The 16461-nt window shown below is 37.4% G+C and overlaps 1 protein-coding gene across 4 annotated transcripts in view; it reads left to right on the top strand.

Annotated features, from left to right (window-relative positions):
• bcas3 (BCAS3 microtubule associated cell migration factor) overlaps positions 1-16461 on the top strand; it is an 846307-nt gene that overhangs the window by 305858 nt on the left and 523988 nt on the right. For all 4 annotated transcript variants that reach the window (XM_039756733.1, XM_039756734.1, XM_039756732.1 and 1 more), the window contains exon 14: positions 3249-3382. In XM_039756733.1, the coding sequence (XP_039612667.1) occupies positions 3249-3382 (134 nt within the window). The remainder of the gene's footprint in view (positions 1-3248; positions 3383-16461) is intronic.

Here is a 16461-nt window from a genome sequence, read left to right as displayed (position 1 = left end):
GAGGGAAGTGTGTAGAATTTTTTCTTTTTTTCAATTATTTACTGGCCTTGCACTATCCGACAAGCAAATGGCCACTCAACGGTTAGTGCTGCTACTGTATAGCCTCAGATTGTTTTGTTAGACTCATGTTGGTTATGCAGTCCATGTGTTCTTTCTGTGTTATTATTGCATACCCATTTCTTTTCAAACCTGTTTCACTTTAGGCTCTTCCTAGCAAATATATTTTCCTAGACAGCAGGCGGTTGTAACTAAAAAGGGCTTCAATTTAAAAACTAGGCTTTAAAACTCTAGTAAGGCCTAGAAGGACAAAGCAGGCCTGCACAATTAAACAAGTTGCCTATAACTCCTAACCGGAGAGGGGAGCCATAGCAACCCCTGTCGCAAAAACAAAAACAATGTTCCTTTTTAAAATAAATATTATTATTATAATAATGTCCAAAAACAAAAATGAATAGAAATTGAAAAATGGTCAGTAAGCTGACAAAATATTATCTGTATAAGGCATTCCAAAAACAAACCAAAAACAAACATCAAGATCAACAGAAAAAAGTTGTAATATCAAAGACAGAGCCATAAACTTACATAGAACACAATGAATTCTTGAAAGGGACATGAACAATAAGACCAGAAGTTAACAGCTGCAGCATTAGGTCCCACCTCCTTCACCTCAATATATAAAGGGTAAGGAAAATAACAAACAGAACTATCATACATAGCAATAATACAACAATTCAAAAACCAAAACACATATGAAGAGTAAATACATTAACACAGAAAAACTAGGGGGCTTTGCTCCCTGCTTGCTTCGCTAGTCAAACCCCCCGGGATGCACTACGTGCCAGCTGCTTTGTGTCTCTGCCGTTCACGTATGTGGGTGTCACTTTTACCAAACAACATATCTTTTAATTCTCGTGGATATGCCTCTTCATTGGGAAGAAACACTACTTTTCCCTGATGGGAAAACAAATTAGACGATCTACCATTCTCCAACTTAACGTTTAAATCCGAACAATATATTTGATCTCTTCTATTTGTTTGCACTAATGCGATGTTTGCGATCATCTTTTTGAGACTTTATTATTTGTTATTTATGACGTTCTACTTTGTCATCTACTCTTTGTATTTTATTTCCGGCCCGGGCATGGTTAAATGTCTTGGCACAAAGTCACGTCTTGCAGGACATGAAAGTATCTCTCTGAAAAAGTCACATCTCGTTCCAGGCTATAAAGTCTTGTCTCTTCCCAAGATACAGTGCATCCAGAAAGTATTCACAGCGCATCACTTTTTCCACATTTTGCTATGTTACAGCCTTATTCCAAAATGGGTTAAATTCATTTTTTTCCTCAGAATTCTACACACAACACATAATGACAACGTGACTAACTATTTCACTCCAGACTACATACCTTATAGTTCTAGAAAATCTGTTGCATTTATGTTAAGTTTTTTATTCAGTTAACCCTGAGTGTCCTTTTATTGCAGGTAGCATGTGACCAACAGAATAATAAATATAACATGTAATATGTTAAATAGTAGAGACTGCTGCTTTATCATAGAAAATATTTTCCTTTAATGTGGCCCTTTGAATTGTTTAGTCATTGTATCATTTATTTGCCTATATTAAAAAACTGGCTATATGTTTTGAAAAGTAATGTTTTACGAATATAGTTTTAACCACTAATCAAAGTCTTCTCACATAATTGCCTATTTTACATTTGTATGAAGTATTTTTATTTAACATTAAAAGTATTATTTTAAACATTAGACTTGTCAGTTAATTTTCATTTAGAAAACATGTCTGCACAAAATAAAGGTGGTAACGGAGGAGGAACTTCATGGCTTGTATAGTTAAAGCTTTGCAGGGATATCTTAGATTTGTATGATTTTTATTTGAGCTATCTTTTAAGTAAGCATTAAATGACACACAGGAATAAGGTGTTATAAATAGGATGTGTCATTCGTGTTCAATAATTTCAGGTTTCCTAAATTTTAAAGTGGTTAACCAGTGCAGAAAGTTGCTTTTAATTAAGTTCTTCAGGCTAACCAGCTGACGCCTCTTTATAAAGGCTTGCATCTCAACAAGGCCACAAAAACGGAGGTTTCCAGTTCCAGTCTCCACTGGCTTTTGGAGAACATTGTGTACCATCAACAACTTTTATCCCAGTGTCCTGGCCAAGCCTCATTTGTCAAAGCCAGTCTGTGTGTGTGTGTGAGAGAGAGAGAGAGAGAGGGAGAGAGAGGAAGCTCCCAGATAAACATGCCACGGAGTCTAAACTCCTAATCACTCCTCGCTTCCGTTTCCAGGCTCTATAATTAGAAGCCCTCTTTTTCATGCATTCCCAGTTGACGCAAATGCTTCTTGTGGCTTGGCACCTCATTTGGGGCGTGGGTTTAGTGTATAGCCAGGCTGTAGTCTGGTTTAGTCTTCTGATACAGCATAAAAAACTAACCACCATCTAATTTAGTACTGTGATGTTTTCTTTTCATGTGCATGGCCTCAGTATCTTCCATTCTACACCCCCTTCTATTTCCCATAAATGAAAGATGCTATCACTAGCACAATCAAATGAAAAATAAAGCTGCTATGTGGTGTGAAAATAGAAGGCTAAATAAATTCACTCTGTTTCTGATGTAGCTTTTTCGTTGTTACCTTTTCTTATTTAATAGTACCACAGAGTTTTTGCTCCTGATTTTAAAGATTTTTTACAGTACGTTTATATCATTGTTTTATTTACAACTGAATTAAAATTTCTTTTGTTTAGGTTTGTATTATATTATTTAAGAGACTCACTTTGTGTATAACATTTTCTAGTTATTTAGCAAACAGTGAAATGTGAGATTCTGCCTACTAAACATACAGTTTAAAGCATTTTCAGATTGAAAACAAATTTACATTATATTAAAAATAAATTATTTTAAAGATATATTGTATGTATTGTGCATTAACACTAAAATTTGAACTGATTCCAGATCAAAAATGATTAAGAAAAAAATGATATACCCAAAATTAAATCAGTGGACTTTGTATCTTTACATATTTTGATATTGATAATCTACTTTCTTCTGGTATTTCTTAGTAAAATGATTCATTACTGTACATTCCTTTTGTAAATATTTATTTTTATCCATATATTGTTACTTGTAACCATTTTATTGTTTTTGTAGTAAAGCAGCAAGTTATTGAATTATTCACTGAAATGAACACCTGAACTATTATAACTAACAACCATTTTTCCAATGTTTTTCAGGCATGTTGCTGGTTACAGCTGACACATTGGGCCATGATTTCCATGTCTTCCAAATCTTGACTCACCCATGGTCATCTTCACAGAGTGCAGTGCATCACCTTTATACCCTTCATAGAGGCGAGACAGAGGCGAAGGTGATTTTTTTTTCAGTATTTTGTAGCTTCAGTAATATACTGTAGTAAAATAACATTTAGAATGGGAGCTTTTCAGCTATCTTGTTTCATATGAGGGTCTTTCATGGTTTTAAAATGCATTATTTAAAAAATATAACATATTCAATTGCTAAGGATAGGAAAAACGCCTGAGCATCAAGAATAGATTGACATGTTCATATAAAAAAGTTGCCATTTAAAAAAAATATATATATTCTAATGATTCTTGATTATGTCCAATAACTCATTTATGTGGTCTTGCATTTTATAACTACTCATTCAGGGTAAGAAGTAGACCTATTGTTTTTATAAATATCCAGCATTTTTACTTTAAAATAATATGCATGTGAAAATTAGCTAATTGTGAAAAAGGTAGTTTACCATGCATCCAAGTAATTTCACATATACAGTAATCTCTCACTATATCGCGCTTCGACTTTCGCGACTTCACTCTTTCGCGGATTTTAAATGTAAGCATATTTAAATATATATCACGGATTTTTCGCTGGTTCGCGGATTTCTGCAGACAATGGGTCTTTTAATTTATGGTACATGCTTCCTCAGTTTGTTTGCCCAGTTGATTTCATACAAGGGACGCTATTGGCGGATGGCTTAGAAGCTACCCAATCAGAGCATGTATTACATATTAACTAAAACTCCTCAATGATATAAGATATGGTTCCTGCACGGTGCTTGATTGTTTGCTTTTCTCTCTCTCTCACCCTCTCTGATATTCTCTGCACCTGACGGAGGGGGTGTGAACAGAGGGGCTGTTTGCCTAGAGGATACGGACGCTCCTCTACAAAATGCTGCTTTATCGTGGTGCTTCGGCATACTTTAAAGCACGTACAGTGAACCCTCATTTATCACGGTTAATCCGATCCAGACTCTACCGTGATAAATGAATTTTCGCGAAGTAGGATTCTTTATTTATAAATCGAATATTTTCACAGTTAGAGTATAGAAAACCTGTTTACGACCTTCTGAATACGTTTTTTAACATTATTAGAGCCCTCTAGACATGAAATAACACCCTTTAGTCACCATTACACTCGTATTACCCAATATATTAGACAAAATAAGACATATTAGACGTTACAAATATCATATTACTAGGCGCACTCGCCTTTTAAGGCGACCGACTTTAATCCTCAATTTTTGTGCGCTCCATGTGTACATCAGGCATGTAAGTGTCGAGAATGAGAACATCAAAGTGGCCATTCATAACATCTCCCGAAAACTTAAGGTTTTTTTTATCTCCTCAAGTGCCTGTCCAAAGTTGTACAATGTCAGCCCGAATCTGTACCGCTAAAGATGGAGTTTCATGCACTAAATAAGCTTTAGATGAGAATAAGCAAGCACCATCTCCCCTGATATTTACTACGCGGTGAGGCATTTATACTCCATCAACATTAATTATTTCCAGAGACATAATTTTGTCTATTTTTCCAGTGCATCGCGCACAAAAGCAAGGGAACGATTAGAGCACTAGAACTCTGCTCACATCGCGTTGCTTCGTACCGACTTTTATCCTCAATTTTTGTGCGCTCCATGTGTACATCAGGCATGTAAGTGTAGGAAATGAGAACATCAAAGTGCCCATTCATAACATCTCCTGAAAACCTAAGGTTTTTTTTATCCCCTCAAGTGCCTGTCCAAAGTTGTACAATGTCAGCGCGAATCTGTACCGCTAAAGACGGAGTTTCAGGCACTAAATAAGCTATAGATGAGAATAAGCAAGCACCATCTCCCCTGATATTTACTAGGCATTTGTACTCCATCAACATTAATTATTTCCAGAGACATAATTTTATCTATTTTTCCAGCGCATCGCGCACAAAAGCAGGGGAACGATGACAGCACCAGAACTCTGCTCACATTGCGTCGCTTCGTACCTCAAGCTGCAAGTAGTAAGTCTGTAATAAGCGGAATACCGCTACGCTTTGCACTCACGGGACGGAAGGACAATCCCGAATGCTTTTATATAGTAGATTATTGTACTGTACATTTAATTGCACACAACCACTAACCTATGAAGGCACGACCTCAGTTGGAGAGTCTTCAGAGGTGGTGCAGTATCTTCAGCAGGTGCGTTGTTGTCTTCAGTGAAGAAGTACTAGGCAGTGGGTGTCTGGGTGCGCGGCTGAAGAACATCTTGATAGGCAGTTGCTGGCACTGTCTTTTCATATGCGTGAGGAGGCTTTTGTAGGGTATTGCCATCTATAATCATATCCAAGAGTTTCACCTTCTCCTGGATAGTAAGCATCTTCCTCCGGCGCTTAGTTTTATTGTCAGAAGGCTTAGAAAAAGCAGCACGTTTAGGAGCCATCGTAGGGCTTAGATAAAAGTTCTCAGAAAGCGCATGCGTAGTGACGTAAGCGTGTATGAGAAAAAAATTTCGCGATAGAGTGAAGCCGCGAAAGTCGAAGCGTGATATAGCGAGGGATCACTGTATTGATTTTTTGATTGTTTGCTTTTATCTCGCTCTCTCTCTCTGACATTCTCTGCTCCTGACAGCGCTCCATTGAAGAGAAGATATTTTTGCATTCTTTTAATTGTGAGAAAGAACTGTCATCTCTGTCTTGTCATGGGGCACAGTTTAAACTTTTGACTAAAGGGTGTTATTTCATGTCTAGAGGGCTCTAATAATGTTAACAGTGTGGGAGAGTTTATAAGGGCTTAAAATATATAAAAATAACCATACAAACATATGGTTTCTACTTCGCGGATTTTCATCTATAGCGGGGGGTTCTGGAACGCAACCCCCGCGATCGAGGAGGAATTACTGTAATTAAACATGTGAATTATATGCTTGGGTAGACTGGAGACTATCCCAGCAGCTACATGTGGAACATAACAACCAGCACTGGTTTGCAGTACCAGTACATTATGGAACATTTTCATGCACACACAATTGGAGACAATCTCTGGCTCACCATGATCTTGTAATAGCCTCAGTTGTTCCTGCATTCCCGTTTTCTTGTGTATATTTATAGGATCTAAGCTTCTAAGCTACAATAGTATAATTTTAAAATTTTATGTTGAATCTAGTAACCCAAATCCTATCTGTTACCCTAAAACAACACAAGCAAAAAATGCAATAATTAGAATAAATATATTTACATTTCAGTAAAAAAGGCCTATTGCTTTTGGGGGTAAAACAACTCACAAGTAAAAAATTACATTGACTTGTTGACTATGCATACTCTTGCATCTAAGTCCTACCCAATGCTTCTGCATCCTACAGAGATTTTGTTAGAGGGCTACTTTGAAAATATACATTGGACAGGGATTTATTTTAGAGACCATTTGCATATGTCTTGAAATTTGGGGAAAAACTCATAACTTTTTTGGGGGGGTGAGGGTGGTAGAGTGGTGTGTATTTCTTAACTTTCTTTAATGAACATTTTAAATCAGTAGAGTTACACACGGAATCAGTGGGGCATATTTGCAACTTAAATTATAATCTGTAAGAGACAATGTCATTTGCTGTATTTGAAAATATGCTTAGTACTAGATCTTATTTTTTCTAAACCTCCAGTTTAGTGTTATCAAGACCTGAAAAACTGTACAGCAGCAAGGGATAGGTTTCAGGTACAAGATATGGAACCAGCTATGGGTAGGGTGCTTGTACATTTAGATGTTTAATAAAATATCACTATTATTCAAAATTTTCTTCTCCTTTACATGATTTTAATTTTTATTATCTTATGTCTCAAGTCTGTCACTGATAATATAAACACTTCATATCAAATCCAGATTTCTATTCTAAATCTGCAAGGGGTATATTTATCAAAATACAAGAGACAAAAATACAGCAGCTTGACATGTAGGAGCTTTACTAACAGCTGGTTATGGTGCTTGGCATGATTATTATATAGTCAAAAAACAACTAATACAGTATAAATGGCTGCTGCAACTTTAAGATAAGTACACTATGGTAAAATAACAGGCCTTCAGCCTCAATTTACATTTTAAGATTTGCAGGGCATCATTTATATTGCCACAAAACTGAATATCAGTGTACTCATTTAAAGACAGGAATATATGAACATACTCTGTAGTTTTATGGTCGTTTGTAAAGAATTTTGAATTTACTGTAGGGTAGTAATCAAAGTATTTGAACAGCCCATAGGCATAGCTGGGGAGAGATTTTGGGTTTGAACTCCCCTAGAAATATATTTTATGACAGTTCCAACTAATTGATCATCAGAATTATGACTCATGTACTTTCTCATATTCCCCTGAAATTAGTTCTTGGCTACACTCCTGGAATAGCCTAACAGTAATTCATTGAAACAAGTAGTACAAATGAATTAAATAGCTTTTTCTATATACTGCATATTAAGAAAAAGACCTTAAACTTTCACTATTTGTACGCTGCAACAATTAGATTGTATTTGAGTATCGAAATAGCACTGTATAGATTATATATGTCAAATATATACATCTGATTTAACAGTAACTGAGAGCAGAGAGGTGTAATTTTTTAAAATAATATCTTACCAGTATAAAAGGAGGAACCACATTAGAATGACAGTTAATGCAGGTTTTATTTCTGGAATAACTCTGAAGATCGCATTAACACTAGAATTACCAACGTCTATGAAAAAACTTGTAAACCCGGCCCACCTTAAATCTATTCGAAGCTCTCCATTCGGCGTTTTTTGTCTTGTAAATGTGTCGGTAAGTACAAGCAGGAAGCAGCCTGCTCTTCCATTCTCCCACCGCCGCAGAAACGGCAAAAACCTCTCCCAGCTCAAGCTTTGTTTATCAGGGAGTGAGGTAGTACCTAGAGCTGTATAGGCTAAAAATATATTGTTATTTGGAACACATGCATTTCATGTGTGTTCCGTGTCTACAAAGATCTATGTAAGTGTAGCATGACAGAAATGTTGAACCACATACCTGAAGACAAACTTTTTTATGTTTTAGTACTAATGACAGAATTTTGACATGAAGTGTATAATGTGTAAAGACTGAAGTCCAAATATTAAATAAGCACTTGTATATTGTGTAATAGTAACAATAAGAGCAGCTTACTACTCAAAACGTTTATTTTGGGACGTGGGAAGGCTCGAACCCGCAATATTTTGAATAGGAGTCAGCAGTTCTTACTGCTGTACTACCAAAGAAGTTGCAACAACAAACCACACTAACCCGATTTCGTTTTCTTCGGTTATAGTCTTGAATAAAAGCGCACTTGTTTTGTTATGCTTGTACCTTTTGTGTAAGTGCTTATTTGATATTTGGACTTCAGTCTTCACACACTATACGCTTCATGTCAAAATTTTGTCGTTAGTACTTAAACATGAAAAATGTTTGTCTTTCAGGTATATGTTCAACATTTCTGTCATGCTACACTTACATAAATCTTTATAGACATGGAACACACATGAAATGCATGTGTTCCAAATAACAATATATTTTTTGGCTTGTACACCTCTAGGTACTACCTCATGCCCTGATAAACAAGGCTTGAGCTGGGAGAGGTTTTTGCCGTTTTTTTGAGGTGGTGGGAGGATGGAATAATAGGCTGCTTGCTGCTTGTGCTTACTGACACATTTACAAGACAAAAGACGCTGACGGAGAGGTGTGAATGGATTTAAGGTGGGCCAGGTTTACAAGTTTTTTCGTAGGCTTTGGTAATTCCAGTGTTAAGAGAATGATAACGTGAAGAGCACATTAATAAAAGAAAAATGGTCAGTAGAGTCAGTGGCAAACTCAAAGCCGAAATATGTTGCAAAGAGAGGAGTGTCTGACAGAACCTCTCATAGGTAGGCTCTAATCCTAAATAGACTTTTGTAAGTAATACTTTACAGCGGAACACATTCTTTGTGGAATTACTGTCCTCTCTTTATCTGTGATTGTTTGTATGAGATCTTAGTCTCAACATTGCTTCACAATCATATGTACTAGAGACATGATTTGGAATGTTTGCCTCTACCTTGTCTGTGGCTTAATACCAAGTGTCTCCATAGTAGATATAGTTAAATGGGTCATTCTGAGAATTGAGATATACTGTATACGATAGAGTGAAATTTCTTATTTTCAAGTTATAATGCTGGTTTCAGATGCTCAGTAAGTTTTGCACCATTGGATTCATGCTTTTGTTGTGATGGCTTGCACATAATGACACATTCATTATAGAATGCAGAGAGGAAGTAACAGTAATCTGCCTTTCTAAAAATGTTTATATATCTGCTGTCTCATTCTTATCTTATTTAATTGTTAGTTTCTCTGAGCTCTTCAGTCCCAATCTCCTTCCTTTGCATTCTGTTTTCAGTTCAGCAGACCTAGGCTTGAACTCTGCCATAAGCCAACCAATTCCCTTAAGTTAAGGCTGCAAGGGTGTGTTTGTGGTTTGCCACCCAGCTACAGAGTTTTTTTTCCTGAAAGTAAACAAAAGCGTATTTAGCACAGGACCAAATGTGTTGAGTAGCAGATGGTTTATAATAATAAATAGTATACTTGTAAATTGTGTACTGCTTTTATGTTAATTTTATTTAGGCAGTGTATTCTAGTGACTTGGGTGTTAAACTTTAAACCTCAATTTATATTAACCACTGTGCTTATACTATTACTATTTATGCATGAAGTACTAGAATTATCACACATACTGTATAGTAGTTGCTGTGATTTTAATTATAACTGGAACTATATACTTTGCTTTACTGTTTGTTTTGAAAAAAATGAAACGTTTAATTTTACATTTATTTGCTTAACATATGCTTTATCCAAAGTGACTTACAAAAGAGTTCAACATACACATGTAAGCATCAATCTGGGGGACTGTTTGTGTTATACAGAACAAGGTTACAGAATTCATCATCACAAGTGAAGAGCTAAAAGACAAAATACAAGCTACTTACAATTCCTAAGTTACAAAACCTAATAGCTAAAATTAGTTAGAGTTTCACCAAAACAAGAGTCTTCAAGTGTTGCTTAAAAGCATTGAGGGAGTCAGAATTTTGAATGAAAATGGGTAGGTCAATCTTCCAGCCAGGAGCTACACATGACAAGATTCTGAACTGAGGTTTGAAACCTTGAACTAGTGGTATCACCAGAAACTGTTAAACAGCAGACTTGTATGTTTGAGAAGGAGCATAGGAACTGTCTCTGTGCTCACCAAGTGACTAATGTAAGCAAGCATCAGGAATGTGACCTTAATATGTGCCACTACAGGAAGCCAATGTAGTGATCAAAAAAGAGGAGTGACATATGCTTGCTTTGGGTGGTTGAATACCAGATGTGCCTCAGTGTTTTGAATTGTCTACATTAGCTTGGCCACATACCTCCTGTCACCAGAGCCTGCAGTAGCCCAGACTTGACAAGAAGAAAGCCTAGACCAGGAGCTGAGCTTCATATTCTGTCAAATACGATGTGATCCTGTGGAAACTGTATAGAGTGAATCTACAAGACTGTGAGACTGTAGCAGCATGGTCTCTGTAGGACAGCTGGTCATTGATCACCCCACCCCAATTTTGATAATGAGCCAAGCTGAACAAAGATGTGGTACTGAATAGATAGGGTGAGCTGTGATAAAAAGAAGGTAAACTTTTTCCAGGTTGAGCTGGAGATGGTTTCCCTTCATCCAGGTGTCAATATCAGTGAGACATGTAATTATAAGTAAAACCATGGTACTTGATAAAAGAGCCTAGTGAGGTGGTGTATATAGAAAGGAAGAGAATGCCCACCACTGATCCTTGGGACACTGTGGTGCTCCTTTGATATCTCTGCATGCTAGGACACACAGAGGTGTCTGCCCAAGAGGTATGACTTAAATCACCTGAATGCAGTTCCAGTGATGGCATGGTTAGAGAAGGTGTTAAGGTGTGGCAAAGGGTTCTGTAAAACATGCCTTTCTAAAAAATCTTTTTTTTTTCTTTCTTGCGTTGAGGCACTGTACTAAACAGTAACATGGCAATTTTGTTTTTGACAATAAAAACATGTGGTCTTTCATTCTTTACTGCACTCTCTGAGGATTTTAACTCCCAATTAATTTTTACCATCTCAGATTAGAGAAGTATATGAGCTTGCATCTGCAAATGGAAAGAACTTGGTTAGATTCTGTGTTGAAAATTTAAAAATAAATGAAGAAAAGGTTAAGTCTCCTGAATATAGCATCCAGTCTCCATGCCAGCAGATTTGTGAGAGTTAATTTACAATTGACAGGGTTTTATATATATATATATAGAGAGAGGATACATAAGTTGTAAAAATCAAATGCATAAGAGACACCCGACCACCAGTTGACTAGGAGAAATCCAGATTGTTATGAAAACTATGTTCCTGAATTACATTAGGATTTTATCTTGCTTTCACTGAGTGGTAAAAGTTCAGATGGAGAACTTATAGTAAGGATATGAAATGTGGAGGCACCTAATTGTCTGGAATAGAGTTAATATCTACATCCTGGTAGAAAGAGAGAGTCAGTGTTGTGTTTCAGGTGAAGAACAGAATTAATCTGCTACATTCTAAATGGTCTAGTGTGGTTAGATAGGATTTGCTGGCATCTGCACCAGGAGATACAGTAGTTGGAGTTACCACTGGCCTGCAGAAGGTCATAAATGTGAAAAAAAGCATTGTGAGTTTTTTAGCGCTGAGAAGAAAGAAGCATTAAAATGTTTTAATAAAAAAATGTATTGATTGAAAGATAGAGAGAGAAGGTGAGTTTAAAAATGGCCAGTGAGTTGTAACATAATTGGCTAACAGGCCTAGATCTTCCACACTTCTACCAGAATCAACACTCTTTTTTTTGTTCTTTATTTTGCCTTATACAATTTTTTCATATTAGGAATTTCTTAGTTTTCGCATACCCCTTGGGGTAAGAGTGCAGGGTCAGCCATTGTACAGCACCCCTGGAGCAATTGAAGGTTAAGAGGCTTGCTGAAGGGCCCAGCAGAGTTGGATCTCTTTTGGCAGTGATGAAGATTCGAACTGGCAACCTTCAGGATACCAGTGCAGATCCTTAGCAACAGAGTCACCATGCCGCCCCAGCTCCCATAGATTAAAGGATACATTTGGCACTCTTCAAGCCCAAGTTACCTCTTTGCGGTCATGATATATATTAATTTACCAAGTAAAATTATGTTCTAAAGTGAAACATTTTTTCTAAATTTTAACTTCCTGAGCATTACATTTTTTCTCAAAAAACATGTAAAAAGCTTTGCATTTTTGGCTTGAAAAATGACATTTTAATTAAATCTCCTCTTTCTACTGTAAAACATGCAAAACCCTTAAAGTACAAAGTCAGATGTGTAGAAAGTATAATAATGATACAAATAATAATAATAATGATAATACAAACTGTTTTGTCTTGGTAGATTAATATTTTACTCTACTTTCCCCTATTGTATTATTAATATGTAGCCTTTGTCAGAATGCCTCATATCTCACAGACTTACCACTGTTTATAAGGTTGTCAGAAACTCAACACAGAGTCATGGAAAGGTTTAAGGCAGCCACCCGCATAATTGATTTCCTGGCTGCAAAATAGCAAAATTGTATACAGCACTGATGTGCACAAAACTGAGTCCAAAACAGAACTGAAGGAATAGGGGAAAGGTGCAGGCTTTTAAAGGGAAAGACAAGAAGTGAGATCATCGGGGTCAGGCTCATGAAGGTCTTCAGGCATTGGTTCGAGCCCGGACGTGACATCACAGGGGCCGGATCCGGCAAGGTCTCCTTCCATAGGCTCGGTCCCAGAAGTGACGTCAAGAGAGCCAGGTGGAATCTCCCGTGGATGGTCTACAGGAAAGGGAGAAAAAGAGTCAGTGCACTCTGCCACATCCCAGTATGCCTCGGAACTGCCCATACTCAAGCCTTTTTATCTGTCTCCCATACGCACATGTGTGACAAAGGTATTATAGTATATAACTTCTCCCCACCTTCCCTTCTACATCTATAACCTCAGGAAATTAGGTGTAGTAAAAGACAAGCAAGAGTTAAGTTATAATTTAAACAATGTATTATTGTTACACCTTAATATTCATAAATAATAACAATATGCAAAGTACATTTGAATATTGGCAACCATACAACCTGATAAATGGTGATGTGTAGTTTCAGGTTGCACACAGACTTGTTAGTTACTTAAAATGTCCCTAGTTAAGGCATCATTTGTGGTCAGCTTTCTTCAGAACAGGCCGCATGCCTGTCTCAATATGGCTGCCGAGCTGTGCTCTTCATTGTGTTGTCCTTTTCAGTTCATAGCGTGAGATGGTCATTCATCAGTTTGGTAAGAGAGAGAGAGAGCTGGGTAAAGCAAGCAAATGTATAGGTTTTCTGTCCAACCCCTACAGCCAATAGGGCATCATAGTACTTAAAAGCTTTTGATACAAGACACTTCCAAACAGCCATATTTCAGACCAATGAGGGAATAGAACACCTCCACACCTGCCCTCCAAACCATATGTATGTTTAGGTAAAGCTTGGCAGTTAGACATTCTACCTTTCCTATGGGGGTTGAGAGACTTCAGAGAAACACCAAACTTGTTTGAGGTTCTTCCCCCAACTTTGTCGTAAAATTCACTTTCCTGGCTTAGTCCTTTAGGACATGAATGCTTCTCACTAATGTAACACTAATATTACATTGCTTTGCCTAAGTTACAAATAAAGGCATACAAAATATTTATCAACTCTTATGCAAAATTTCACATCACAACACTCCACCCCGATAAATGTTATTTGTTTGAAGAATCTGTTGAATAACTTGTGCTTTGATTTACAGTGTTTGCTCTCCCTGTGTTAAAAGTTGTGCGTGACCATTTGTGCCATTGCATAAACTGTTCACAAACCAACATTTGTATCCCCTCTTCACGCATTTGGGGTTGACTTTTGTGCTTTTCTATCCATGGTGCAACCCTTGACTGCCATCAGCCTTTACCAGTTTAGGCTGGCATCACCACCATGAGAAATCACAGCTATGAAACTCTCGTCATTCAGCCTGTAGGCCACCCCTAGAGTTGTTTGCTCACCATATGCATACTCTTTGTGCTAAACACCTCGGTTCAGAATTGGCCCACTGGTCCTATGCTTGTACCACAGCCAACAACCGCAGCAGGGCTTCCATATTTTCCCTATAAAACTTTACCTAATAATAGCAGCCCATATGACTTGCAATTGTATCAGCTGAACCTGCTTCACTAATTTATTCAGTATACCTTTCTTTAATAATAGTATTTATTATATAAATTTCCCACTTAATTAATTAATACCCAGAATCTATACTTTATGAACCCAAAATGAATCCCCTTATTTTGGCATTCCTAGCTGGTTTGTTCAGTTTCCACCCCTTGGAATATAACTTTGCTGCAGTAATGAACAAACCTTTCCTTTTAAACTATAGCTATTGTGACTAGTCCTATTATTATATGACTTGTGAACTTGTTTCTCACTTAAACCCCAGTAAGTGTCTTTATCTTCCTGTCTCTTCAGTTCTTCTTCTTGTCATCTTTAGTCTTTGCCTTTGGTCTTTTCCACTGTTTAGGCAGGTCTGCAAAATGGAAGGTGACAAAGCAGTTTCTGTCCATCTTATCTTCTTTGTTGTTGACCTGGTGCCAAGACTCAAACTTTGCTTCTGGGTATTCATTAGAACAGCTTGGCCACTAGTGCCACTCCGCTCCAATGCTCTAGTGGTAACTTGATCTCCTGCATAGATTTTACTCTGCTAATTGCCTTCACTGTTTATTAACTGCACCAACCCAAAGTCCATAAAACCTCACAATATAAGTAGCACTATTACAAAAGGCTAGAAAATTGAAACAGAAATAACTATTTTCCCTTTCCTGTCTTCCTGCGCTACCCTTCTATTCTTTTCATTGCATGTGTGTCCTTTTTTATTTTATGGTAACTGCTACCTGAAAGTGTGGGCTAAAACCTCTCCAAAATCCAAGTGCCAGATCCAGCATCTCTCCTAAAACTGTCCTTTGTTCTTTACTCAAGACCAGCTCACTTTTCTCCATTTAATTGCAGGGAGATTCATGGGTTGTCTTTTTAAACAACTGGTTAGTCAGGTTTCGTATCACTGAACCTAAGTGTGTGTGCTTTTTAATTACTGACCGGCCTAGCAGAGCTGTTAGGACACTCACACCCCTGTGCATTCCTGACTTGCTGCCTGAGCTTGTAAACCTTCCTGCTGTACCATCCCCCATCCATTGTTCTTTGGTGTGTCCTGTTTCATTCAAATCAACTCCTAAACTGGTGCACCTTCTTTCCAACTCAGTCATTCTTGCACTAGCATTTTCAGACCTTTCACACACAAGCACTTCAATTCCTTTCATTTCCATTGTTCCTTGTTTTAATCCCACACCTTCTTCAATTAGTACCAATTTGCCATTATCCATTTCATGCCCTTCAGTCAACAATTGCCATTTAAACTCACCAGCTTCTCTGCCTTCTATCTGATTCCTTTTTCCTAAATCAAATTTCTATGCAGCACTGGTTACCTTTCCTAACAGTGGCGAAAGCAGTAGCATGTTCTAAATACTGGACAGGCCTCAGAATTACCTGGAGATTGTGGTGCAGTGAAGAATAATGGAAGGAAACACCCTTGCTGTTTTCCCTTACTTTCATCCCTCTCATTTTCCTCACACTCACATTCCCACTCATTATCTGAGCACTCATCTGTTTCAGGTACGTCACCAACCCATGTTTTAGGGTTCCAGTCAGATCCCGTTACTAGTACCCTAATATTCACCACGGGTGGTTTTCTCTCCTTTTTTCCCCTGCTTTCACTGCTTTCCACTTTAGCAGTGGGTGTTCTATGTGCTAGCACTTAAATTTTCATACCAACTGTTACATCTCTCAAAACTTAGATATCCACACAACATTCCATTTTCACTTTCATTCAGTTTATTTTCTTTTTCATACTGATCTTCCTTATTACCAACAATACAAGATAGTAAACCTCTTATAACAGCACCTGTCTTCTTTATACCAGATTTCTGTTTTCCTGATTTTAATCCTTCCAGCCCCCTTCCATTTTGTGGCATGCTCAGCTCAGCTTCTGCTTTCTCTACCTGCACTACAGGTTTCCATTTCCTAGATTTAGCCTGCAT

The sequence above is a fragment of the Polypterus senegalus genome, chromosome 6 (genome assembly GCF_016835505.1).
Source record: "Polypterus senegalus isolate Bchr_013 chromosome 6, ASM1683550v1, whole genome shotgun sequence".
In the NCBI taxonomy this organism is placed as follows: domain Eukaryota; kingdom Metazoa; phylum Chordata; class Cladistia; order Polypteriformes; family Polypteridae; genus Polypterus; species Polypterus senegalus.
This window is presented reverse-complemented; position numbering and strand designations above follow the sequence as displayed.